The sequence below is a fragment of the Physella acuta genome, unplaced genomic scaffold (genome assembly GCF_028476545.2).
Source record: "Physella acuta isolate Inbredline_101_S28 unplaced genomic scaffold, ASM2847654v3 ptg001086l, whole genome shotgun sequence".
NCBI classification, from domain to species: Eukaryota; Metazoa; Mollusca; class Gastropoda; family Physidae; genus Physella; species Physella acuta.
The window spans coordinates 208,230-235,693 of record NW_026732603.1 but is presented as its reverse complement, the minus strand read 5'-3'; the positions used below and the strand labels follow the sequence as shown (position 1 = coordinate 235,693).

Sequence of the window (27,464 nt, the reverse complement as noted above, 5' to 3'; positions counted from 1 at the left end):
CCTAACCCCTCCCTTGTGTATTATCAAGGTAAGATAAGTGGACACCCCCTCCCCTCCTAACCCCTCCCTTGTGTATTATCAAGGTAAGATAAGTGGACACCCCCTCCCAATCCCTCCCGTGTGTATAACCCAGGTGAGATAACAGGTACAAGAACCCCGCCACTAAAAGACCAGCAGACACAGGACGGTGCCGAGAGTGATTTGCTTGTAACGATCTGTTGATAGACTCGCCTGGTTTACCAAGGGATATAGGTAAATATTGATTTCAAAATGGCGGCGTCGCGGCCTGTGAACGGTTTTACTTTCTGTGACTTTTCTTTGACTGGCCGTGTCTTGTTTACTGTGTAGCTGTGTGTAGTTCTTTCAGGTGTGTTCGTTCAGTGTAAGGAAATTTCCAGCAAGGATTTAAATAACAAACACTAGTTAGATAAACTTTAAACTTTAATAAAAACTTGAATAACAATTGAGACCAAAGGGACGAAAGTCAAAAAATGTGTTTGATTCACATGGCAATGCGTAAGATTTACTACTGTGTGTTTTTATTTTTATTTTTAAATTTCATTTTTATCCTTCGGATTTGTCACTTTCTTTATTTTGTTTAATAATCGAACGCGAATTAATTTTTTTTTATTAATAGACTGCTCGACGATTTTACTTGAATACATTACAATTTTCGACTGTTTTGTTTTCATTTCAAAATAGTTAAAATTTTGTTTTCAATAGCGATAATATAAGTTAGTCTTGTGGCAAATTTTATATTATAAACATAATTATACTTTACTTTCTGTGTTAAGTCAAAAGTATTGGACTAGATGCCTTATTTTTAGCGCTTTATTCTATTCTTAAAACAGTATTCACTTACTTTACTATTGACAAAACAACAGTTTAAAAATTCACTTTTTAAACTATAAGTTTAATTTATTTAAGAAATAATGAAGAAAATCCATGCGTCAAAAGCGTTTTTTTATAAATTATATTTAAATCTCTATTCATCAACATGCTAAATACTTTTTTATAAATTTTAGTTTTTGCTACTCATCAATAGCGTCACTAGGTGCGGGAAGGGGGGGGGGGGAGTTGTCACCCTCTCGTGTGTCGCTATTTCTCTCCGTTCCTTGAATTTGAAAGCAAGACGGTAAATAAAACGAATCGATAATCGAAAGTCGAAGTATATGATCGGTTTTGTAGTCCAGTACCCCCCACGCCAACACACCTGAGGTACCTTGATACAGGTGAGTCGCAGAACTGACACACAGGTCTTTGGTCTGGTTCCAAGTGTCTCATTGACTGCGCGGGTATGGCGGTTTTTGTTGTTGGGAGATTATGCAAATGAGGGAAACTTTATTAAAATGGAATTAAAATTTTAAAAGGGGGAGTGTTTCTATTCAAAGTATGTCGAGTATTCTAGTGAAAAATATTTTCGTTTTTTTTTTAAATAGGTTTTAATGTATTTAGTAAATAAATAATAAAATGTTTGACGCATTAGTAATACTTTGTCAATAACAAAGCAATTAAAAAGAAATGTGAAGGTTGAATTTTTAAAGTATATGTTATAGAACCATTAAACGACTTATATCTTCAGTAAAATATGCCAGCACACGCCCATGAAATGAAGACTAAGCCTGTTCACGAATGTACAACATCTTTACAAGCAATCCTACTAGTTGTAAAAAATCAGTCAAACAAATCATGTTTGTAGCCTGCGTAGAGAAAAAAAACAAGTATAAAAGTCATGTATTAAAATCACGTATATAAATAATAAAATAATGTATAAAAATCATGAATGAAAATCATGTATAAAATAAAAAAAATAAAAATTGTTTATAACAATTATGTATTTAAAAAGTATACAAATAATGTGTAACATATTTGTATACAAATAAGGTATAAAAATCATGTTTAGCTGGAATAAAAGAGTACATTACATTTAATAAGAAACAACAACAAGCGCGAAACATTTAAAGAGATTTACTACTTGTGTGGTTGTTACTAAAATTACGTTTACAATAAATTGAGTTTGTAATAAGTAAATCAGATTTGTAATGTAAATGTATATAAAATTTTCATAAATGCCTGATTTTCTCGTGACTTTTGCCAGATAAATTGTTGAATGTGTAACATTTTTCTCCATTACATGTATGTTTTTTTAACACGTTTTTCTTAACTCAGCTTCGCGTTTGTTTGTTGTTAAAATTGACAACGAAAATTAGCCAACTTCTGATTGCTCTAGAGATCTGAAATTCGGCATAGAGGCTACTTTCGCCTAACAATTTCAGATGCAATCATAAAAACTAGCAATTAGAGACCGTATTTAGCTTAATTTAATTACGCCCCAAGGACCATAAAATTGAGGACATGATTTCTAAAGATACCGACAAGACTGGAGGCCTATTGACACAGTTACTTCGGCCCCAATCGATGTGAGCGCGCTGGCCGTGATCGTATAGTGGTTAGTACTTCGCGTTGTGGCCGCGACAACCCAGGTTCGAATCCTGGTCACGGCATGTAGGCTTAATTAAATTACGCCCCTTCTCTGTTTAAAGCGTATCGGTCGCTCAAAATTTTTAGTCCGTGTATTTAAAAACACTTAGTCAAGTCATACTTAATCAAGTCATTAGATGAAGTAGAAAATAAACTATATAAAAAACTTTTTAAAAACCACGTTTTTCATGTGTAGCAACGGACTAAAAAGGAGAAAATAAAATACTTAAAAAAACTTTTTAAAAAACCACGTTTTTCTTGTGGACTAAAAAGTAGAAAATAAATTTTCATACATTTGATGACAAACAATAATCATTAAAAAAGTTTTAAAAACCCACGTTTTCTGATTGAACTAAAAAGTAGAAAATAAATGCTATTCATCACAATAATGCAAGCGATCACTCTACTATAAGCGATGAAAAACTTGGAGCGCCGAAGTAAAAGTTATATTACTATTGATCAGATAATACTATTGACTTTTATTAGGGAGCTTGTAGAGAGTCAACAGTATTAGAAACTGTAAGAAAATCACGGCGCCCCACGTTTTTCATCGCTTTCAATAGCAACCAGTTGTTACGTTCTGGTTGTTTGTAGACAAACACCGCGTGACAACTACTCAGTAAGCAAAAAGAGGGAGAGTACCGAACCTTGTTTTCATCAAATTACAGTTACTGGGTTATGTCCCTTTTTTCCCCACGTTTTTTGTACAATTATATAGGAGTATAAAATGATCAATAAAATGTTTCCATGGATCAATTTAGTAATAATAACAGTTGAATATTTTATTGTCATCCGAAACAAAGCTTCCCTGAAAATTTCAGCGCGCTAGCTAACTGGGAAGTGCCCGAAATTGCGATCGCAAGATTTGATTGGAAAAACAAACAAACAAACAAACAGACGCGAAAGCAAGTTAAAGAAAACGTGGGAAAAACGTGGGTCGGGCAGATGGGTCGGGAAATTTGATGATGAACGTACCCACGTTTTTTGTCATCAAATGTATGAAAATTTATTTTCTACTTTTTAGTCCACAAGAAAAACGTGGTTTTTTAAAAAGTTTTTTTAAAAGTATTTTCTGACTTAAGTGTGTATTTTTAAAAATAATTCTAATGTTTCTATGTAATTGTTGAAGGTCAGTGTTGAAGGCCACACGACATCTATATTGAGACATCTTAGCCAGGACCTGTATCCCCAGGTGGGGGTCTGAACCCGTGGGGTCAAGATGGCCAGTCCCAGGCTCCCCTACCCCGAGCTCAAGTCCAACAGGCTTGGTTTCCCAGACTCCTCCACTCCTGCCATGAACAGCAGTCGTCTGGCGGATGGGTAGGTCTGGCACTCTTCTGCTGGTGGGAGGGGGGTGGGGGTGGGGTTGGGGGGGAGAGGGGGGATGATGTGTTCTGGGAGGGAGGATTGGTATTCTCGCTTGAAGGTGTGGTTTTCGAAACATCGAAAGTTTGGGGCGTTCGATGAAAATGAAATTTGGCTAAGACTGATGTGAATGATATGATGGGTATGGTAGAATAGTGGGGTGTAGTTAGTGGATTGGAGTTCGTCTATCTTGGGAATGTGGTTAGGATGATGCTTGGGGGCATGACACTAATTAGTTATATTTTCATTCGCATAGCCTTTTAGCCAACACATTACACTGCCATCAATTATGCAATCCCGTTACAATCCAACTAAATTCTAAACGATGATAAATATAACACGAGTTAAACTTTTCCCCTGACCACGGCATATGAAGAGAGTGTCTATTCCTTTTTTAACAGCCTCAGTTACTTTCATATCGCTAATCAGGTACCCATCATACATTGGTAAACTCAAGGAAGTCCTAAATGAAATGAGTTCACGGGGTCGGCTTGGTCGAGTCGGTAAAGCTCTTGGTTGCTAAACCGAAAAGTCTGGAGTTCGAGCCCTCGGTCATATGAGGCTCGTTAGCTGGGGACAGCAACTCTTTAAGAAGACACGACTCCAAAATCAAACAACTGCCTCATTGAAGTTTGTCCCCATTCCAACACTAACATTAAGAACGGAGAAGAAGAAGAAAATAATCGATTCCGTATTTCGTACAAGAAACTTTCGGATTAACAACCGTACGCTGTACTTCCAAGTCACATAGATCTTAATCGAATGCGTGTGATCTATGTATAACAGTCTAACTATGATTTCTTTTCATTTCCCGCACGAACAGAATAGAACATAAAATCCTCGAGTTTGATGTTGACATCCTAGACGCCGTGTTCAACAAACCTGGACGGTACTTTGTCAAGATGACCATCCAAAGTTTGGCCACTAAAGATTATTCCAAGGTAATATTTTATCACTAGTTGGCCATCCAAAGTTTGGCCACTAAAGATTATTCCAAGGTAATAATAACTCATCTCATTAGCTGAACACCCATAGTTACCCACCAAAGATCGTTTCAAGGTAATAATAACACATTTTTTATTAGTGAATTTGTTGACTATACAAAGTCTGGCCACCAAATACTATTCCAAGGTTCAAATCACACATCTCATTAGCTGACCATCTATAGTTTGGGTTAGGCCACCAAAGATTATTCTAAGGTAAACAAATGCACATTGCATTGGTATATCATCATTGAATCTTTTCCCGTCTCTACAGAGTGCACAAGTGGCCACTCCCAGAAAGTTGTTTTGTATATTTCTGTGTTTTGTACATTTCTGTGTTTTGTACATTTTTATGATTTGTACATTTTTGTGTTTTGTACATTTCTGTGTTTTGTACATTTTTATGATTTGTACATTTTTGTGTTTTGTACATTTTTGTGTTTTGTACATTTTTGTGGTTTGTACATTTCTGTGTTTTGTACATTTTTGTGTTTTGTACATTTTTATGATTTGTACATTTTTGTGTTTTGTACATTTCTGTGTTTTGCACATTTTTGTTGTTCGTCCTTTTCTCACTTTTCTACTCCCAATTAAGAACAAGCCATTCCATGCGTTTCAATATATATATATATATATATATATATATATATATATATATATATATATATATATATATATATATATATATATATATATAATATATATAAGTATTTAACTCCATTTTTTACGCATTTATTCCAACTCTTGTCTTCTATACTTATTAATACTTGCGTGTTTTCTTAGTGAATGCCATTTTTTGTGAGTGTTGAGCTTAAACAAAAAACATCTTATTTATTTGAAATACGTTTTATCTCCTATCCCACAATCCTTCAGATTTTATTACGGAAGTGGCCGGATGAGAGTTTTGTGCGAGACTACGAGGCCGTGACCAGCGTGGTCAACCAAAAGGGCTCAGAGAATGAGCCAGAGCTGTGTGTGTTCGAGGACAAAAAATTCACCTACCGTTTACCTGCAGGTGAGTCAAGAGTTACCTGTCCTTGGTTGTTTTCCATTACTAGCTGTCGGTACCCATGATAGGCCTATATATTTTTGATGTTATATGTATTTGGAAAAAAATAATTTATGAAATAGTTATTGTTGTTCTTTCCTTAGTTTAAACATGTGGCATTTGACGTCATCATTTATTGCGTTCTTTTCAAAACAATCAATGCATTTCCGGTTGCATTTTCAAAAGTGTGTTTCTAAATTCGAATATACCTTGATTTTTATTTCCCTTCTTTAAATAAAATTAAGTTATACATTTATATCAAGTGCCATATTATTTTCAAAAAAGTATGTATCTTTAAGTTCTTCATATATCGCTGAACATACTGATCACATCGCCTAAAAAAAAAAACTTAAAGACAGACAGAGAGAAAGAGGTGCGAACATGGGCTTTTATATATTAGGATGGCAGTATTAAAGATTTAATGTCTCACTTATCTCTCTAAATAAAACAGCGATACAGACATACAAAATATACCTTGGTACGATTGCTTTGTTACTCTTGTGAAGGATAGATAAGAAAGATTAAGTAAAGGTGGCACTGGCATATGCGGGGGTGCAAAGGTTATAGCTCGATGTTAAAGTTCACCTTTATGTTATTACTATTCGAAGTCTATTGATAGCATCTCCAAGTCATTATTTATTTAGTCATGGTTTTCCCTAGCGATGTAATCCTTTCTGTAATAGTACAACATTCTGGTGTCCAGATTCAGCATGAGGTAGTGGTAGTCGTAAGGGGGTGGGGAATGAATAGATATCTTGAATAATGAAGTACATGACACACTTCATCGTAAAATGTGGTGAAGTGCAATAATTTGACCTAGTTCCGGTCCAGAAGAATATCACCATCGTTACTACACAAGTTATTACTTTTGTCAGGGGTCGGCGTGGTCTAGTCTCTAAAGCTCATGTTTGGTAAACCGGAAAGTCTCGAGTTCGAACCCTCGAACTCCAAAATCAAACAAGTGCTGCCTTGTAGTTTGTTCTTGTTGACAGTATCCTTAATTGTGTTAAAGAGGGATCCCTTCCAACACTAAAATTAAGAACGAAGAAGAAGAAGAAAGATTACTCTTGTCGTTAGTCTACACATCTGCAGGTTTATATATATAGCTTTCTACAACTAAACGACAATTATTTACGGCATTTTGTTACACCGACCAGGTGCTAAAAAAATCACAGCTTAAGTTGTCCTAATGACACTAGTGCCCGCGTTGTTTCTTTCAGTCATTTTTCTCTCCGGGGTTGGGTTGTAGAAACTTGAAACCTTCGGGGATAGGGGAGGCGCACTTTAACTTACGGGAGAGGGAGACAGACACTAGTTACTGTATATATTTTCTATAAAAGTTTTTACTTTTAAAAAAAATGGTGGGGGGGTGGAGGAAAGGCGTGCATGTGTCGGGGAAGCAGACACTAATTACTGTATATATTTTCTATTAAATTTTTTTTTACTTTAAAATTTTTTGGGTTCGGGGGTTGAGGGGCGTGCATGTGTCGCGGAGGGGAGGGGGTGTAATGCCTCCTGCTGAAGATATCCTGACACAAACTCTGATTCTCCGAGCAGGTTTCTGTAAACACGACCGGAACCATGACGTCTACCTGTTGCTGGAAGCGTTCGATCTGCCGGCAAACAGCCAGGACATGGGCAAGAAGGTGGGGGAGGGCAAGGTGGCCATTTACCCCCGGACCAACGCCCCCCGGACTAATCACAACGTCAACCCGGGGGAGGACATGTACAGGTGAGTGAGGTTATTACAGGTAGATATGGTTGGGATATAGATAGATTGGTTAGAGTAACAGGTAGAGGGGTTAGGTTACAGGTAGGTGTATTAAAATTTTTAGGATCAATGGATTTGGGTAAAGTGTAGAGGGATTTAGGGTTATAGCTAGAGTCAGTGGCGTAGCGAGGTCGCGTGTCACCCGGTGCGGCACTTAATGGTGTCACCCCCCAGAGGCGTAGCGACCCTTCCCGGGGACAAACTTTCAATTTCCGATTTGCACACCCCCCTCAAACTTTCGATTTACACCCCTCCCCCTCAAACTTGCTATATTTTACCTTGGTGTCACCCCCCCAAATGGTGTCACCACCCTTGCTACGCCACTCCCTCAGACACAAAGACCTGTCTATATTTAATTCGTTTTTAACCACGTGACTCAGACACACACAAGTTGTCGCCCTGCTCAGGACTACCAGCAAACAGGGAAAAGCCGAAATGCATTGCGGGAGGATGAGGTGTAACTTCGCCCTCAAGGAGTACAACGATGAGGCGGAGAGGAAGAAGAAAAAGGAGGAGGAAGAGAGGAAAAGAGAGGAGGAGGAGAGGAGAGAGGCGGCCAGGAGAGAAGAGGAGGAGAGAAAGAGGAGAGAGGAAGAGGACAGGAGGAGGAGGGAGATAGAGGAGCACAGAGAGGCGGAGAGGAGGAGGGAGGAGGAAGAAGAGAAGGAGAGGAAGAGGTTGGAACAGGAGGCGAAACTTAAAGAAACAGAAAATCCGTTTCAGGTAAAATGTTTTATGTTGATTCATAAGGGGGTGCTATTCTTTCAGCTTACATTAAGTAACTGTTTTTAAATGTATGGTATTACATACAATAAAAAGTACAGCGTGGTCGAATGGTAGAGCGTTAGACTGCTAACTCGAATGTCTCTTGTTCGGATCACTAGGACATCCTTGAGTCATCCCAGGTGTGGCGGGTACCCAGTTTTTCTTCCAGACTTTTTTCTCCTTTTCTCCGGGGGGGCACTTGAAATTTTCGGGGGGGGGGGGGCGGTAAACTCTCTCCGGGGGGGGGGCGGACACTGTTAAAAGTATATATTTTCTATATAAATGATATAAATTTCATTTCGTTCGGGGGGGGGGGGCGGTAAAAAATTTTCGGGGGGGGGGGGGGGGGAGAAACTCTGCGGGTACCTGACTTACGTTAGGAAGAGTAAGGACCGTTAGACATTGTTCTGACAACAATATCCCATCATATGCCGAGGTCACAGAAACAGGTGAATTCTACTTCCCTTGCCCAATATACCATAAGGATTGAAAGCATACCTTATAAATAGAATAAATATATTACATCGATTGTTTTGCTTCAATAGTAACCCTGTTCATCACGCCTAAAATATATGTACATGTATTAGAAACAATCTCCCCTATGCCAAGGAATAAAGATAAAAAAAAATGTCTTACCTACAATTTTTTTAAACTTGTTTCTGAGCTAAGATTTACGTTGTTTATCAGACTCCTATCTAGCACCGTATTTATTGTGACTCCTATAACCATATGTACCAAGATGTTATGTCAACTATAAAATTAGATCACGATTGCTACCTCGCTTTAAAAGCAAAACGTCATATCCGTCCTGATTTCTAAAACCATATTTTGTAAATAAACTCTTTCTATTATCAACAGAAGGATGCCTTTCAGGTAGGTCAAGGACAATAGGAAGATTTTTATTTAATGTGCATGCCCTTAAAAAGCTGCCTGATAATTACTTTTACATTTATAATGTAGGCATTGAAGGCATTATTTATTTTATGTACACCTATAGTAGGCCTATAAGGCAAAACTTATTTTAATACAGCATACACAACGTATATTTGGTATTTATTATGTGTATATCATCGTATTTGCATGAAGTGAATAATATTGTTATTAAAGGGATTGTATTTGTATATTCCCCTTTCAACATCTTTCGTATATTCTTATAGCGTTAACCATGCATGGTAAAATGTAAGATGATGAAATATAATTTATTTGTTATGCAGCTTAAGTTAGTTTTTTTTAACTAATGTTAGAAGTAAAACCTCACATTTAACTCTAAAACAATACTATAGTATCAGTATAGCGATATATGTTGACTTGACAGGTAATCGTATATCTGGGTACTACATTACCTGCAAGATAAAATCACATATGTGGGTATAATAATAGCTGGACGTCAAAATCATGTATGTTTGTAATATGTTACATATAAGTTATATTAGATTAGGCAACTACAATACTGGGTGTCACAACCTTATACTATTGGTACACCATGAATAAGACGAGGAACTGTGCACGTAAAAGACAAGTCAGTATCCAGCAGGTCTCGATTGGTCCATGTTTTGCTTGTCTCACCAGGCCCGTCCCAAGGTGGCCCGAACCCCGGGCCCTCACGACCGACCCACCCAGCCCGCAGCGGCGCCATTCAGAGGTCACTCACCCGTCAGTGAGTGGGGCGACAACACGTCCATCAACCTCCCCGTGACGCCATCTCCCTCACCCCCAGCCCAGGATCTCAGGAAAGTGAGTACTGTTGGTTGTTTTATACATAGTTTACATATATATGTGTAAAATAATTGAAATTATCCCACTTTCTTTTTAAAATTTCTGTTACCTGTCATATCTATTTAAACAGTCTCACTCCAATACTTTTGTCTAAATCACCAATACACAATCGGTGTCGATTGGTAGAGTATTCGGCTGCAAGCCCGAAGGTCTTGAGTTCTAATCTCAGTTCCAATTTGTGACTGTAAGACGTTCCTGAACTCATGCAGCTGGGCATTATCCCCTTATATGCCATGGTCATTGAAACAGATTAACTCTACCTCATGTGCCCAATGTGTCTTGGGCACGATAGAAAAAAAAGAGAGATATCCCTATAGCGTCATGCCCACAGCGATGCGTTTATAATAAGTTTATGCACGTCATATACAATGTCACCAATGATAACACACACTGTCTCAGTAAAACTACAATGCTCGAATAGCATTACTTTATATCTCGAAGCTAGATATTATCTCAAGATACTAAGGGTTACATTGTTAACCTTGCAATCGCCATGAAAATAAAAGTTAATGTTAAATATTTATCAACAATCTCTTAATGAAAAACGTGCTGAGCTTTGTATCTTTTTAAACACACAAAAGTTGCTACTTGGAACTAAACTCTAATCCATTCATATGTGAAGTTATTGTACAAGTCAGTGAGTAAAAAACTTTGGGGTTTATAGTCTAATTTCATTGGGACGTTGAAATTACTGTAAAAGATATTGCGTGCACAATTTTGGAGTTAAGTTCAGAGGCGTAGCGATGGGGGGGGGGGGGGGGCAGGGGGGGTACATATGTCCCCGGTCGCCGACCTCAGGTGGCGCCAAAATGGGTTGTAAAATCAAATTAAAATATCATTTTAGCTGCATTTTTGCAGTTTGGGGAGGGGGGGGTGCAAATCGAAAGTTTGAGGGGGGGGGGGGAGGGGTGCAAATTAAAAATTTGCTCCCGAGGGGGGCGCCAAATTGCCAGTTTGTCCCCGGGCGCCGGGAAGGTTCGCTACGCCGCTGGTTAAGTTCTATCCCTTCCATATTGAAACTAGTATAACATTAAAATCTTTTGACTACAAATGCCGGTATTCGCCAGACCGGCGACTCGCATTGTATCCCACCCATATTAAAGCTAGGATAAAATCGTCTGCCTACAAATACCTATCTTCGCCAAACTGGCGATTCGCTATTTATCCCATCCATATTAAAGCTATTATAAAATCCCTTATAACAAATACCTGTTTTCGCCAGACCGGAGACTCGCCACTGCGAGACTACGACAAAACCACGTACAGCTCCAACCAAACATGGCGGCACACGTCCAAACCAGGCCATGACCAGATTGACGTCATCGTCCACGGTGCCAGCAACCTGCCGTCAGCGGCCGGGGGGAAAACTCCTCAGCCTTTCGTCACAGTGTAAGTGGGTTCAAATCTTCTGGCTCGTATGTGGAAATACTTAAATATATAGACATTTAGTTCAATCGTTTCTAGTTGATAGAAAAGTATATATATTTTTTCATTAATAAAGATAATTTTTTCTATAACTATTCGTTGTATAGATTCGGAAGTTTACACAATCATATTTTACTTTTAGAGCAGCAGAGGCGTAGCGACGGGGGTCGTGTGGGTACATATGTCCCCGGGCGCCGATTCTAGGTGCGCCAAAATGGGTTGGAAGAAAACAAAAATTAAAAGATTTTAGCTGCAGTTTTGAATTATAAAAATAAATAATATATGGTTGAGGTGTTAGAATGTTTGTTCCCGGGCGCCGGGAGGGGTCGCTATGCCTCTGTAGAACAGAATGTTAGAAAGTGTAATATTGTCTGCAGCAAAACGCGCAAAGATGTGGACATGAATCGCAAAGCACGGTCAAGGACCCACGCCGTGGCCCGGCCCACCAACATCCCCTCGTGGGAGGAGTTGATGACGCTGGAGCTGACGGACAAGGAGGCGGAGAAGGAAGGTATGACGTCATTAGGGGGCGTGTCGTGATTGTTTTTTAAATGCCCGTTCGTTTCTTAGTGTGTGGTATAAGCTTGCGCAAGCTTATGTGTGTCTGGAATGAGTGCGCGTATGTGTGTGTGTGTGTGTGTGTGTGTGCGTGAGTTTGTGCAAAGGGGTTGTCTGTTGAGGCTGTATTTCTCGTCAGGATCTTTATTTTTCATGTTTCGTTTTTTTTTTTACTGATAATTCAATTTTTTTTTCAACTAACATAAAACAAAACACTAACTGTTAATTCTATTGATTGCGCATAATCATTAGCAACAGAGGCCTTTAATAAATGGTGTGTATATCAATATAGACTTCCTGCCACCTGTAAAGCAAACTTACAATTTCTCCATGATAGGGTTTAATTTAAATAATTACTATCTGACAGTTATGGTCATCACGGTGGATGACGCCATCACCAAAGGTCAGCTCATCAACTACAGCATCCCCATAGCAAACCTGCAGCCGTTTCACCCGTACCACATCGAGATGGTGATGGTAAGCTGCTACTTCAACTACATCTTTTAGACTTACATATAATGTAACGAGATCTATACAACTTGCATTTGTATTAGCTCGATCTATTTAGCATAGATCTATTTTAACTCGATCTATTTAAGTTGTATATATATATATATATATATATATATATATATATATATATATATATATATATATATATATATATATATATATATATATATATATATATATGATAAACAGTTGAGTTTAAGCTATTTTAACTTTTTGACTTATATTTTATCTAGCTTATACAAATCAAATCAATTACAAGTAGATATGTTTGAGTTCTATCTATTTAATTTAGAAAATGGTTTGGCTAATCTAAAATTACATACTATGTCATGTAGCCCGCCAAGGGGGGTCAAGAAGGCGTCAAGCTGTATGCATCCATCATGCGCAAGGCCAGTGCACTGCCCAAAGACCCGTCGTCACCAAACTATCTGGCACTTGAGGTAAGATTATGTGCTACAGGAGCACACGCATTTCGTATTAATTATGTTAATAAGATAATGTTGTGAGTGAACTACAATACACTGACATAGATGCTACCCAATAACATTGAAATTCGTTCAACACATTCAAATACATAGACCTATACTTTAACACTAATCTTCATCTTATCATCTGTTTCGCTCCTTCCAAAGACACATGGAACAAATGAAGTAGCGTTTATCTTTTGCATTGATCTCAACGTACATCGATGTTATGTTGTTCACACTATACCCAGCTGCCTTCGTATCTCTAATTTGAGTCAGGCACCCGTCAGAGCTGGGTGGACTCAGAGACGTCCTACAGACGTCCGGGATCCGAACTAGAGAATTTCATGTTATCTGTCGTGAGCTTTACCCTCCAACCATGAGGTCCAAAATCAAATTAATAAACAAGATTCAATCTGAATGTGATATTTGGGTGTCCGGCTATAACCCCCTGGACAAAAACCACCCCAATTGAGTTCATGTCGCGGGGGGGGGGGGGGGGGGTTATGTCGATTTTGTTTATGTCGTGGGGTTTATGTCCAAGGGGTTTATGTCCAGGGTTTTTTTGACCGGGAGCCAATATTTGAAAATAAACCCTTCCATTCCATTTTGAAGGGCACATACATTAAATATTGATGATAACAATACAGATAAACCTAAGCATTCATCAATATAAAATAGATTCAATGCTAAATAAAAAAATAAAAAAAACTTATTGATAACGATCCTGCTTATTACACAGGTTTTCCTCAGGGGTGTGAAACTCCCGCTACAGAACCCCGTGGGTCCCCTCATTGCTGTAGCCAGAATTGTGCCCGACTACTACAACTACAAGTATGTTCATTCATTGCTTGACACAGCACCCGCATTATATCATTACAATCTTAAGTTATAATTCATGATTAACTACTAAAGACAATGGCTTTGCCCGTTGGTCTTTTAAAAGATAAAGTCCAGAGAAGGGGTAAACTGGCAGTGTCTAAGGAGCCCGGGAAATTTTAAAAGAGGGCTCCAACCCTAGATTAACATTTTCATTTTTTATTTTATTTTTTTCTCTCCATCAAAGCCTACATTTTACATCTTGGCATGAAGAAATTGTAAAAAGCCATTAATTTTAAACAAATCAAAGCTCGAATAGACCTACTGCAGTGGCGTTTCTGGGGGCCCATCCAGGTTTTTTTCCTACGCGCCCACCGGAATTTTTTTCTATAGACCGGCGGGCCAGTCCACTCCCCTGGTCCAGAGTGAGTCTTAAGTCGTACATGTGCGTACTATTTCAGGAGCGACAACTTGCTGACCCAACCCCGGGCCGCTGGGGTGACAATGTCCAGCATCACCTTCCCCAACCCCCACCCTAACACGTTCACGGTCGTGGGGCGGTCATCACACGGATACCCTCAGGTGAGTGTGTCTAAGTATAAACCCCCACATCTTCACCTAAGTATAAACCCCACTTCTTTACCTAAGTATAAACCCCCACATCTTCACCTAAGTATAAACCCAACACCTTCACCAAAGTATAAACGCTGTATTAGAGCTGAATTTTTTTTAATAAAGGGAGACTATCCATATTTTATCATTTTCATACTAATTTTCAGTCCTATTTGAATTAAATAAACTTGGTTTGCTTTTTATTTTTTTATTTTTAGTACTCGTAAGATTAGACAAGGCTTAGATATTTCAAAATACGTAACTGTAAAAACATTTGCTAATTAGCAATTTAAAAAAAAATCACCCAATACGTTTGATTGTAAGATTTTTCTACAAATAATAAACGACTGTATTCATGTTGCTGCCATATATAGATATTGTTTCCATTAAACAAGTTATATGGCAATTACAATGCCGTTATTTTCACAGGTAAGCTTGCTTGGCCGACCAGAGGAACAACCCAAATGGAACCACCCGTACCTGTTCTGCGACACCAAGGACAAGGCCACCATGTTCACACCTACAGCAGCGCTGGTTATAGAGTACTACGTGGCTAATACAGGTGAGTACTGTAGCAATACAGGTAAGTACTGTGGCAGTGAGTAGTGTGACAATACAGGTGAGTAACGGAACAATACAAGTCAGTATTGTGGGAATACAGGTGAGTACGATAGCAATACATGTGAGTTCTGCGGTAGTGAGTATTGTGGCAATACAGAATGCTGTCACAACAGCGGGGAGTATTATAACATTAGTCTGTTATCACAATACATGTGATTAGTATCACATAACAGGCTAGTACTGTCACAGTAGATTACTGTCACAATATATGTGAATACTGTTCTAATACAGGTAAGTATTGTAACAATACAGGTGAGTTCTGTCACAATACATGTAAGTACTGGCACAATACAGGTAAAATACAGGTAAGTATTGTCACAATACAGGTAAAATACAGGTAAATACTGTAACAGTAGCCTACAGGTAAATACTTTCAAAGTTCACACCACAAGATATTCCTATGCCACTTTTTTGTTGCTGTCAGTTCTGAAGTGTGGCAGTGCCACGACACTTATTGTTTTGGTTACTGTCAGTGTCGTGACACCTATTTCCTTTTACCTTACAGCCATGACTGATGAGTTCTGGAAGATTCGTTCACCTGTTGGTTTCTCCTCTCTGCTGCTGGATCAGAAGGTGTACAAGCAGCTCAGTCAGGAGAAAGCCAAGATGGGCATGCGCGTGGAGGGTGTGCCCATAATGGTGAGTAGTCTAAGGAGGGTGTGCCCATTATGGTGAGTAGACTAGTGGAGGGTGTGCCCATTATGATGAGTAGTCTATGGAGGGTGTGCCCATTATGGTGAGTAGACTAGTGGAGGGTGTGCCCATTATGGTGAGTAATCTATGGAGGGTGTGCCCATTATGGTGAGTAGACTAGTGGAGGGTGTGCCCATTATGGTGAGTAGTGAATGGAGGGTGTGCCCATTATGGTGAGTAGTCTATGGATGGTGTGCCCATTATGGTGAGTAGACTAGTGGGTCACAAAGATGGTGGGGGGGGGGGGGGCATTTAAGGCAACGCACAGTTGGGGTTTGTCATTTTAAGTGACATATAGTTGAGTTATGTCATCTGAGATGACATACTATTGGGGCTTCTCATTTAAGTTGATATAGAAATTTGGTGGTCACTCTAGGTAACACACTGCCTTATTATACTTTTGTAAGGTGCAAAATCTATGCAACCAATCAAATGTCTTTTTACTTTTCTGCAGGGCTCGGAGCTGCGCATGTCAGATGGAAGAGCTCCTCTGATTGGCATGGTCTTGAAGCTGATCACAACTCACGTAAGAACTTTAAATAGACAACAATTAGTTCTGTTTTTACAAGCTTTTATTTAACTCACTTCCTCTGTCTGTCGTCAGTCTGTCTTGACGGAAACGCAGGAGTGAAAATTCGGACAGTTCTACTTGACCGATACGATTCACAGTAGGCACGTGGGTCAAGACATGAAGACAATGCAATCTGAAACTAAATTTGACTTAATTGGATGCCTAATTAATTTTTTATGAATTAATAAAAATTTGGACCGAATTAGTAGGCATGTCTAGCCAACCACACCACACGCGTCATCACCTTCAATAGCTGCGCCATCACGTAAATGCTGCGTTCAAAAACCATTGCGCGCCTACTGAACGTGATGTTCAGTAGGCGCGCAATGGTTTTTAGTCATGTAACTCTATTGTAAATAAAACATGTAAAATACTGAAAAAAAAATTCATAAAAAACGTTTTAATAACAAGCTTTTATGTAATGATGCACTAAAAAGTAGAAAATAAATTATAGACTACTATTTAAATAACTATAAAGAAAAGCGTGGGTGTCTTCCTTAACATTAGTAAAGGTATCCAATAGATACTAAAGTGACCCACGATTTTCTTTATAGTTATTTAAATAGTAGTCTATAATTTATTTTCTACTTTTTAGTGCATCATTACATAAAAGCTTGTTATTAAAACGTTTTTTATGAATTTTTTTTGTTGTTTTTCTTGTATTACATACAATTAGCATGGCTTGATGCATAACTAATAATGGATGAACGAACAATTGTTTCCAAGTGATTTGCGGATTTCTCAATGTGCGGGTGTTTCTTCCAGACATTTTTCAACTCGGGGGCACTTGATCGGGGGGGGGGGGGGGGCGAGGGGGGGCAAGGGGGGGGCGGACCCTAGTAAAAGTATATATTTTCTATATAAATTTCATTACGTTCAAGGTTCCCCCCTCCCACACACACACTAAAGATTTGTCTGCAAGAAACTTGGTCAATGTGATTTCTATATTTTTTACAAGCTTTTATTTAACTTGGCTGTCTGTATATCTGCCGTCATAAGTCGAGACGTGCCCTATCCCGTGTGTTTAAATAACGCATGAAAACAAACAACAATAATCACTGCATGTTTGTCTAGTTCACATAGCCATCTACAGCGTTCAGTTTTGTTTTATTTCCATAGCAACCAGACTCCATGGTGACTATGAGCAACCTGGAAAACCTCCCGTCCATGGAGCTACGAGAGGGGCTGAGCACGGCGCCCCACACGGCAGACGTGTTGCAGATTCGGACACCCTCACCGGAAGTTCAGCCGAAAGAGGGTCCAAGTGAGGAGAAACAGGGAGGGGAGGAGGAGGAGGAGGAAGAGAATCTGGCGCCAGGGATGTATCTGCAGAGAGTGGACAAGAACCGTTTGGTGAGTGGGGCAATGGGTCAGTTGGTCAGTTGGTCAGTCGGTCAGTTGGTCAATGGGTGAGTTGTTCAATGGGTCAGTTGGTCAGTTGGTCAGTTGGTCAGTGGGTCAGTGGGTCAGTTGGTCAGTCGGTCAGTTGGTCAGCTTTGTGAATTGGTCAGTTCAGTGATTGTCAGTTCTTAAATGTGTGAGTTGGTCGGTTGGTCAGTTAGTAAATTGGTTAGCTTGGTAGTTGGTCAGTATGTCACTTTGTCAGTTGGTCATTTTATCAGATAGTCAATGGGTCAGTTGGATGACATTGTGATCGAGAGTCGTTTGGTGAATTGGTTAATAGGTAAGCTTAGTCATTTGCTAAGTTTGCTGAGCCGATGTGTTTGTCAGTTGGTCATTTTATCAGTTGGATATTTTTCAGTTGGATGACATTGTGAACGAGCGACGTTTGGTGAGTTGGTTATTTGGCAAGTTCGTAAGTTGGGCGGTTGGTCATATTGTTATTTAATCAGTTCATCCATTGGTCAGTTTCCATATACATGTATATGGAGTACAAGTACATTTCATGAGTTTTTGCTTGGTCAGTATGTCAGTTGGTCATTTTATCAGTCGGTTATTTGTCAGTTGTATGACACTGTGAACGAAACACAATTAGTCAATAGGTCGTTTGGTCAATTGGTGAGTTGGTCAGTTGATTAGTTAATCAGTTGATCATTTGATTAGTTTGTCATTCGTATTTTCTGAGTGTACGAGAGACATGCAGTCGCTTGGTCAGTAAGTCAGTTGTCTATAAGTCTTTATATAATTTAATCGATTAGTCAGTGAGTTGATTGGTTGGTTAGATGCTCATTTCATCAATTGATGCGTTGGTTAGTTGGTCATTTGAATGTACTTGGTGTACAAAAGACATTTGATGAGTTAGTCGCTTGGTTAGTATGTCAGTTGGTCTGTTGGTCATGTTATTAGTTAATTGATTCGTCAATCGGTTGGTTTGTCGGTTAGTCAAGAGAAATTTGATGAGTTAGTCGCTTGGTCAGTATGTCATTTGGTCTTATGGTCATATCGGTTGATCGATTTGTCGGTTGGTGAGTTGGTCGGTTGGTCAAGAGACATTTGATGAGTTGACCCCTTGGTTTAATGAAATGGTGGAAAGTATTCCGCCACGTATATTGGTTAGTTGTTTACTTGGTTATACCGCTGATATACCGCTCAGCTAACTAGCAGTGTTATAACCCTCCTTGTTCATTTATTCATGTGTTATTCTAAGTAAACAAACAATAATGAAAAGTCTATGGAATCGAATACAGTACTTTCTTTTGTTTTTAAGTTAAATATCAATAACTATTCCGTAACAAATGCCCACTAAAATGTACATTACAATAAATATCGACTACTTTATACTTTACAAAAAACACCCACTACTTTGTACTTTATAACTACACCTAACGTACACCCCTCTCCACCTACCAGCCGCTCAATAGCCGTGACTATATAAGATCAAAAACACTTTAACTAAAGCCACATAAACACTTACACACCAGCCCCCAAACGACAAGCTAATTACCCAGATCAACCAACACTATATCCCCCTCGTGTATTTCTTAACCCCGCTACTAGCCCTTATATTGATCTGCCTACACATACCTTGCTTTTATAGGCCCCCAGTTACCTACAACAAAACTCCCTTAAGCCAGCGGTACACTATCCGTTACCCTCGTTTTTTTTTACCCGTTCAAGTTTTGAACACACCTGCGACGTAATGAGGACAGCGGGGCTCGTCGCTAGGCAACCAGTGTCAACAAGGTGCTAGGGGTCACGGTACGATCCTCTAGGCCGTGTGTTAGGCTAACTTTAGGCCCGATAACAAGTTTTTCGTTATGTGATCCTAGTTTGGACGTAAATATATACTTGTAATAAAACCTACATTTTAGATTTACTAGTTTTGATTTCACTTTTTATAACTTGTTGAAATGTGAATCGGTGTGGACGTGAACTTGAAGATAGTGACACATAAAAGTTAGGGTTAGTGGTGTTTAGTTTTTACTTCTGGCACTTTAATGCCAGTGGATCGATATCGATTTAAAAATAACTTAAATTTGAACCGATTCGACGCTAAGTGATTCAATATGGCGACTATGTACTACCGACCCTATACTTCAGAGGTATGATTTTATTTTATTTACAACATGTTAGCTTAAATCAATGTGTAGTGTCGGTATGTATAAAATCTTAATAAAACAATCTTTTAAGATGATGTAGATTGTTTATGTTTTAATACATGGTCTATTAGAATATGGCACATATTTTAAAACAATTATGTAAGTTATTCTCGTAACGGTATTTAGGGCAGGTGAAATAGAGCGTATTAAGTTGGGTACACATTAGTGCTGAATTGACTCAGGTATAACAAACACAAAACCCACGGAGTGTGTAGCTGTGTGTACTAACCAATTACACATCTAGGTTGAGCTAAAAACAGGAGCAAATTTTTAACGGAGCTTAATGGTGCTAATATTTTGCGAAACTCAACCCTTATCATAATCATAACCCTCCCCTAGCCCTAATACTACTAACAACCCTGACTATAAACCTGACAATAACACTTACCCAAATCATAAATATATCAGTAATAATACACCAACATTCTAAAATGTGCATGGTTGTAGAATACTGTACGGTCCTACCACAGGTTTAAAAAAAAAAATTACCAGACTATTAGATAATGGTAAATTTAATCATGACCTAACCATAGATTATATTAGTCCGTTCATGTATAATTTCATTGACCTGCGGCAGAGACGTTAGACAAAAATATGTACTATACTTTGTGTATTTTTTTTTGCTTACAAATATACTCGATAAATTATCCTAATAGGACTTGTTAAATACTTTGCAATGCATTTCAACTCGTTCACCCCTTTACAAACCATATACTGCACTTTTATTGCATACTATATACAATGTGTTGCTTAAATCATATTTCTGACCAGGGCACACACAGGCATACTCCATCGACATACACGAAGATATAAACAAACACAGGAACACACAGTCTCGTATATATATATATATATATATATATATATATATATATATATATATATATATATATATATATATATATATATATATATATATATATATGTATAATAAATATACATCTATATAATATATAAATCTTATTTATACGAGTATATTATATATATATATATATATATATATATATATATATATATATATATATGTGTGTGTGTGTGTGTGTGTGTGTGTTTAGAGGTAGGAGAGTTTTAGTGACTAGCTTTAGGGTGTTGCGTGTTACCTATTTTATTTGGGCTAGGTTAGTTGTTCGGTGTATGGCTAGTTCTATAAACACTTGACACCTATGAATTCTTTCACGCACACCGGTTTAAGTGTTATTGGTGGAGATCGATAAGCCAGAACGACAAGCGGAAGTTCACACATCAATCAGCAGAACTTCATTAACGTAAACCAATCAATGCTCGCTCGCTGATCGATCATGTTAATCACCCACTCCGTCACGAATGTTATTGCCATCTTCCGGTAGTTGATTACCTATTGTTCACCCCTCCCACCCTTTTCTTTTGACCGCTTCTACTGAGATTACATCACAATGGTATGCTGTTACTTAAAATATATGCCGCTGAACTGGAATTTTTTTTTTATCAAATACTAGAAAAAAGTAGAAATGCTTTTACATGGCAACATCATATTCCAGGTTGATACATATTTCATTAAAACACAGTGATAAAAATGAAGATACAACAATTCTCTTAAATAATCGAATTGATTTACTCCTTCATATGTGTATGCTAACCCTTACTATTCATGCCTTAAATGTTGTGATACGTCAAATTGTAAAAAAAATATTTTTAATAAACTAGACAGAGGCGTTTCGACGGGGGAAGGGGGGGGGGGAGAAGGGGGGGGGGTGCATATGTACCCGGGCGCCGATCCTAGGGGCGCCAAAATAAGCTCATTTTAGCTGCTATTTTTAATTATAAAATAAAAGTGTATGGGGGGGGGGGGGGGCGACAAATTGAAAGTTTGTCCGCGGGTGCCAGGAGGGGTCGCTACGCCTCTGAAACTAGATTTTGTAACAAGTAAGAAGGTTTTAATCCATGTATTAATGTACGTGTCAATCCATCTGTTAATTCACGTGTTAATCCATGTATTAATTAATGTATTAATCAGTGTTTTAATCCACATGTGTTTAACGATGATTGTATCAATGCGTTAATTCCTAAGCTCATACATGTTAATCCTTGTATTAATAACTGTGTTAATTCGCTGTTATCCCGTAACACCAGCCCATCAAAGACGGGGAACTCCCACCTTTTGAAGCCATGGAGTACATCCTCCCTGAGTACCAGTACATCTTCGTGGACCCTAACCAGAACACTGACCGCTCCACCAAGAGCAAGCCACCGCCCCCTTCCCGTCACGTCCAGCCTCCAGACCGGGGAGCGTACACCACCACAACGGCCGCCACTAGGTGACGCTTCTTGTCTGTGTACAGTCATACAATCCCATATTCACGCACTCTCATAATCCCACTTTCCCCGAACTTTCATAATCCCACTTTCGAATAACCCAACATTCCCAAAATCCCACTTTTCTATAACCAACACTCTTATAACCCCACTTTTTAATAACCCTACGCCTATGTAATTCAACACTCCTATAATCCCATTTTTCTATAACTTAACATTCCCGAAATTCCACTTTCGAATAACCCAACATTCCCAAAATCCCACTTTTATGTAACCCGACACTGCTGTAACCTCACTTATTTTATAACCCTACTCCTATGTAACTCAACACTCCTATAATCCCATTCTACTATAATCCAACACTCGTATAACCCTTACTTTCCCAAACTTCAATAATCCCACATTCCTATATCCCAACACTCATGTAAACCCGCGCATCTTTGAGAAGGGTTACATCAATACAAGCTTTGAAATAGATAATAACATTGCAGATAGTGGTTGAAAAATGTGTGTATGTACAATAAGATTCAATGGATACTTTTAGTTCTTCACTTTTAAGAATATATTTATTTAAACGAGTTGTCCGATCACATTATAGATTTTATCATTGTTTGTAACACCACTATAGCAATCCTCTTTACCATCAACCATTCAACTCATTGATAACACTTTGCTTCTTTGTATCACAACATCAGATTTTAAAACGTTTTTGATTGACTTCGTAGGCAGTGGTTGAGGTCATCATGTGATAACGTAACGAAATACGTGGATTCTGTTTTCTCAGGGACCCCAACGACCTTGACCAAACACAGATGAACTTGTTGGACTACCAGATGAGGGACCTGGACAACTACAGGACAGCTGTGCAGAAGATGGGACAGGATATACTAGCACTGAGAACGCAGGTTCGAATCCCACCAACACGTATTCTACAATATATGCTTTTCTTGGAATTTTATGTAGTTCCCTAAAACAGAAAACGGTGTTTCTTCTATTGGGTTAAATTTAGATTAAGTTAGGTATAGATTAACAGCTAGAACTTGTCATAGTTCATAGGTTATGTTTAGGTTAGCGATTGATGAAAGAAAATATTAAAATAATATAAATGCTGTAGTATGTATTTGCTACGTGAAATTCATTAAAATATTAATATTAAGAAACTCTTTCAGCATATTTAATAGCAACTAGATTATGTATCTTGGTTATATTACACTTTCTATAACAATAATAAATTTTGTTATGGTTACATTTTTTTTGCTCAGGTCCGGCAACTCGAGGGAGAGAATAGCAAATTGCGCATTGACGTCAACCATTATGACGACAACAGAAAGTTGTTGATAGACGCGGCAGATTTGGATTCGTTGGCACGTCCAGAGCTGCAAGCCAGATACGGTATAGCTTTACTAAGATCTGTGTGGTGTGTCTTGTTGCGGTGTGTTGGGTCCTGTAAGTTGTGTCGTGTTGTGTGTAACGTTGTATCGTGTCGTGTAGAGTCCTTTCATGTTGTGTTGTGTCCTGTGATGTTGTGCTGTGCTGTGTTGTAATTTATGACTCATGTACCGGAATAAATAGTTTCATAGCTGTGTCATAATGTGTGGTGTTGTGTTGTGCTGTGTAGTTTGTTGTGTTGTTTGGTGTCCTGTCGTATTATGTCGTGTTGTATTGTGTGACGCGCAAAGTTCAATGGATGTGTTTTCATCAAGGTGAATAGATGTGTAAGTGTGCAGGATTTGTTTCATTTATATTATAATGTTATTTTAAGTATTCTCAACGTTAACATGACTATTACACGCATGGTTAAGGAAATATATATATATATATATATATATATATATATATATATATATATATATATATATATATATATATATATATATATATATATATATATATATATATATATATATATATATTTAACAGCCTCACTGAGACAGAAGCTAGCAGCACAAACAACCGAACTAAAAGATTACAAAACAAAAGTACAGAAGCTACAAAATGAACTCATAAAGGTAAATAATTTGATAAAAATCAGCACTTTAAATGCAGTTGCTTCCCTTTACTAACATTTTCCCAACTTTTTAAAATTATATTATTATTTTAAAAATATTTTCTGCATCTATGGCGGCCTAATGAACTTTAACAATTAAGGTAATATCGATATATTTAACAATCATGAAATAACACAGTATCGATAATGCCATCATAGAATACAGATGTATATGTATAAAAAGAAAACTTTCTCCCCCAGAAAAACGACAAGGAAAAAGATTACCTGAAGATGTCCCACGCCCACGCTTCCCAACAGGAGCTGCTGCAGAGACTTCAGGAGAAGGTCCAGAAGGTCAGGAAGCTGGAAGAAACCTGCAAGAAGCAGGAGAAGGTCATCGAGAAGCTGGAGGCTGTCTTGTACAAGATGAGGGGAAAACCCAACAAAGGTCAGGGTCGATTTTATTTGCGAAATTTTCATATTTGAAGTTAGGAATTTTCTACGATAGCAGAGGTATATGTTTTACACCAACATACATAGTATAGCGTTGGGCAATTTTTTTTATTTTTTGGAAAAGATTATTTTGATTTTCTATCCTGCCTTTTCTGAAGTGCTGCCTCCACAATTCTAAAGCTGTACCTGCTTCTATTTGTAACCCAAATAAAAGAACCATTAGCAGAAACAGTAGCAAGTACTGCGTTACATAAAATTACACTTGAATGTTTACCTTACAGATGGTGCTATGAATGAGGTGAACGCTGCTCTGGTGGATGAAAACAAACGGCTCCGAGAGCTGGTTGATGACATGAAGGTAAGCTCAGGTTTTATATTTTCTCATAGTGATATTTAACTCGATAGAGAAGAAATAAATCCACCCTGGTTAAACTTCCCTAAATCTTGGATCTTTTTCAAAACATCCTTCAACACTTGGTTTAGAACCTTTTTTTACAAATAAAGTTCAGCATCATCGACTTTAAACAGACCACCCTGTCTACGTATTTATTTTAAACTTTATTATATAATTTTCGGCTGATCTTAACGTGGTGCATTAATGCGACAGAGGCTACGGATTTACTGTATTATCTTTTAATTAGCTGAAGCTTTAGTCACCTAACATCCTATACAGAATTGTAGCTAACTATGTAGCTTAAACCACCCTAATATCCTATACTACATGTTTTAAACCTCTGTATCACCTAATACCCTCTATAGCAGTGATATATAATATTTTGTAAACAGCGAGTAAACCTCTTTGTTAGTCCCATTTGTTTAACCTCTTTGTTAAACCTCTTTGTTAAACCTCTTTGTTAAACCTCTTTGTTAAACCTCTTTGTTTAACCTCTTTGTTAAACCTCTTTGTTAAACCTCTTTGTTAAACCTCTTTGTTAAACCTATTTGTTAAACCTCTTTGTTTAACCTCTTTGTTAAATCTCTTTGTTAAACCTCTTTGTTAAACCTCTTTGTTAAACCTCTTCGTTAAACCTCTTTGTTCCAGGACCAAATGGCTCGAGCAGGAGCAGGTGGTGGAGAGGACCTTGAAAAACTAGAACTTTACCAAGCGTTGGAGAGAGCAGAGGGTCGAATTATGTCCCTTGAAAAACAGGTAAAAATTTGCTATTTTTTAAAATTGAACGCACGATTACTTTAAAGTGTTGCTTTACAGCTCTTACAGTTTTATTACTTTAGTAACTTGACAACATTTTTTTTCTCACAAACAAATAAAAAAAAATTAAATTCAAGTTTTGGTATAATAAATAAGTTAACGAATGATTGTCTCCCATGTTTTCCCTCCAGCTCCAAGAGAATGCACGCAGTTGGGGGAAGGAACGGGCTGATCTCAGCATTAGGGTCAACGAAGCGGAACACGGCTTTGGTCGCAGTGGTGGGATGATACTTCACGATTACCCGGTCTTGGTATGTGTGTTGTCACACAGTCACAGCAGTTTAAAATCTTAGCAGTTAAAATATCACGTGATTTAGTTAGTGACATAGCCTTTGCAATTGAATAGCACGCAAATGTTGATGGAATTAATGTAGTCGTGTCGATATAGTTAGAAGCTACGCAGTCATAGAAATACTTAGAAGCTACGTAGTCATAGACATATAGTTAGAAGCTACGCAATCATAGACATATACTATATAGTTAGAAGCTACGCATTGAAAGAATATAGTTAGAAGCAACGCAGTCAAAAGAATATAGCTAGAAGCTACGCAGTCATAGACATATAGTTAGAAGCTACGCAGTCAAAATAATATAGCTAGAAGTGACGCAGTCTTAGCAGTACACTATTACGAGATTATTGATACACGTGAAAAAGTCTTACTTGTTGTATGTTACCTGATTGTCTAGCTAGTTAAATGTAACGCAGTGTTTGCAATTCAATATTACGTGATTATATAGTTCAAAGATTACATACATATGAGGTACATTATCCACCAATTAGCACACTCCGCCACATAGTCACTTCATAGTAAGTAACTTACACATAAAGAAGTGCCATTAAAACCTATACTTTTTCTACATTCATTACAACCAGGCATCTTTTTTATTCATTTTTTATCACTTATTTATAAAGCTAACAATGCAATCATATCTATAAAAATGAATTGTTTTTGGTTACTTTTTATTTACATAGAAATACATTGTCTTTCCTCAGGATTCCGCCTATGGAAGATCTTATACAGTACCTTCAAGGCTTGGTCCCTTGTTGAGATAAAATGCTGTTTAAAAAAAAACACATTCATTGCAACTTCCTGTGATAATTAATTACAAATAAGCACTCACGATGTACAGTGTTTCTTTCAGACATGTTTCTTTCTGTTAGAGGGGAGGGGGGAGGGGGCACTTGTTAGTTTTAAAAACATCCAAGTTTGTACACTAGTTATAGTGTATGTTTTTAACAGTACAATAAACACGTTTGCTATTTTCTCTAGGGTTAAGGACGGTCGTGGAGGGGTGGGGAGGGGTCGGGATTGGAAAGATGCCTAAAAGAAACTCTGAATATAATACTTTAGTATGTTAGCTATGTTAATAATTTAATGATTGTGTAAGTGTATATTACATTTAAACAAAAATGTACGAATGTCCAGTAGTTAATGTTAAATTTAAACATTCATTTATTATAATGTGTAATTACTAACTGTACATAAAATGTAAATA

At 37.9% G+C, this 27,464-nt stretch overlaps 1 protein-coding gene and 1 non-coding gene across 2 annotated transcripts; both read left to right on the top strand.

Moving 5' to 3' along the window:
* The first annotated feature begins 256 nt into the window (after window positions 1-256).
* Window positions 257-27,203, top strand: LOC131955607 (coiled-coil domain-containing protein 33-like). Its single transcript, XM_059319786.1, has 27 exons — window positions 257-516; window positions 3,611-3,801; window positions 4,670-4,787; window positions 5,703-5,844; window positions 7,435-7,609; window positions 8,029-8,371; window positions 9,272-9,286; window positions 9,983-10,147; window positions 11,412-11,578; window positions 11,992-12,125; window positions 12,540-12,649; window positions 13,021-13,125; window positions 13,892-13,983; window positions 14,430-14,550; window positions 15,010-15,142; window positions 15,707-15,840; window positions 16,349-16,420; window positions 17,585-17,818; window positions 22,135-22,319; window positions 23,102-23,222; window positions 23,580-23,709; window positions 24,238-24,326; window positions 24,566-24,752; window positions 25,039-25,115; window positions 25,800-25,907; window positions 26,099-26,218; window positions 26,962-27,203. Exons 2-27 carry the CDS (start codon window positions 3,701-3,703, stop codon window positions 27,019-27,021), a joined length of 3,438 nt encoding a protein of 1,145 aa, XP_059175769.1. The 5' UTR covers window positions 257-516; window positions 3,611-3,700; the 3' UTR covers window positions 27,022-27,203.
* Window positions 2,433-2,504, top strand: Trnah-gug (transfer RNA histidin (anticodon GUG)). Its single transcript has one exon. It is a non-coding gene; the product is annotated as a tRNA-His (tRNA).
* Window positions 27,204-27,464: the final 261 nt, after the last annotated feature.

Coding starts and splice junctions, on each gene's coding strand:
- LOC131955607 (XM_059319786.1), top strand. CDS start 3,701: ATGGCCAGTCCCAGGCTCCCCTACCCCGAGCTCAAGTCCAACAGGCTT. Junction 12,650..13,020: donor ACCACATCGAGATGGTGATG/GTAAGCTGCTAC, acceptor TATGTCATGTAG/CCCGCCAAGGGGGGTCAAGA. Junction 15,841..16,348: donor TGGAGGGTGTGCCCATAATG/GTGAGTAGTCTA, acceptor ACTTTTCTGCAG/GGCTCGGAGCTGCGCATGTC.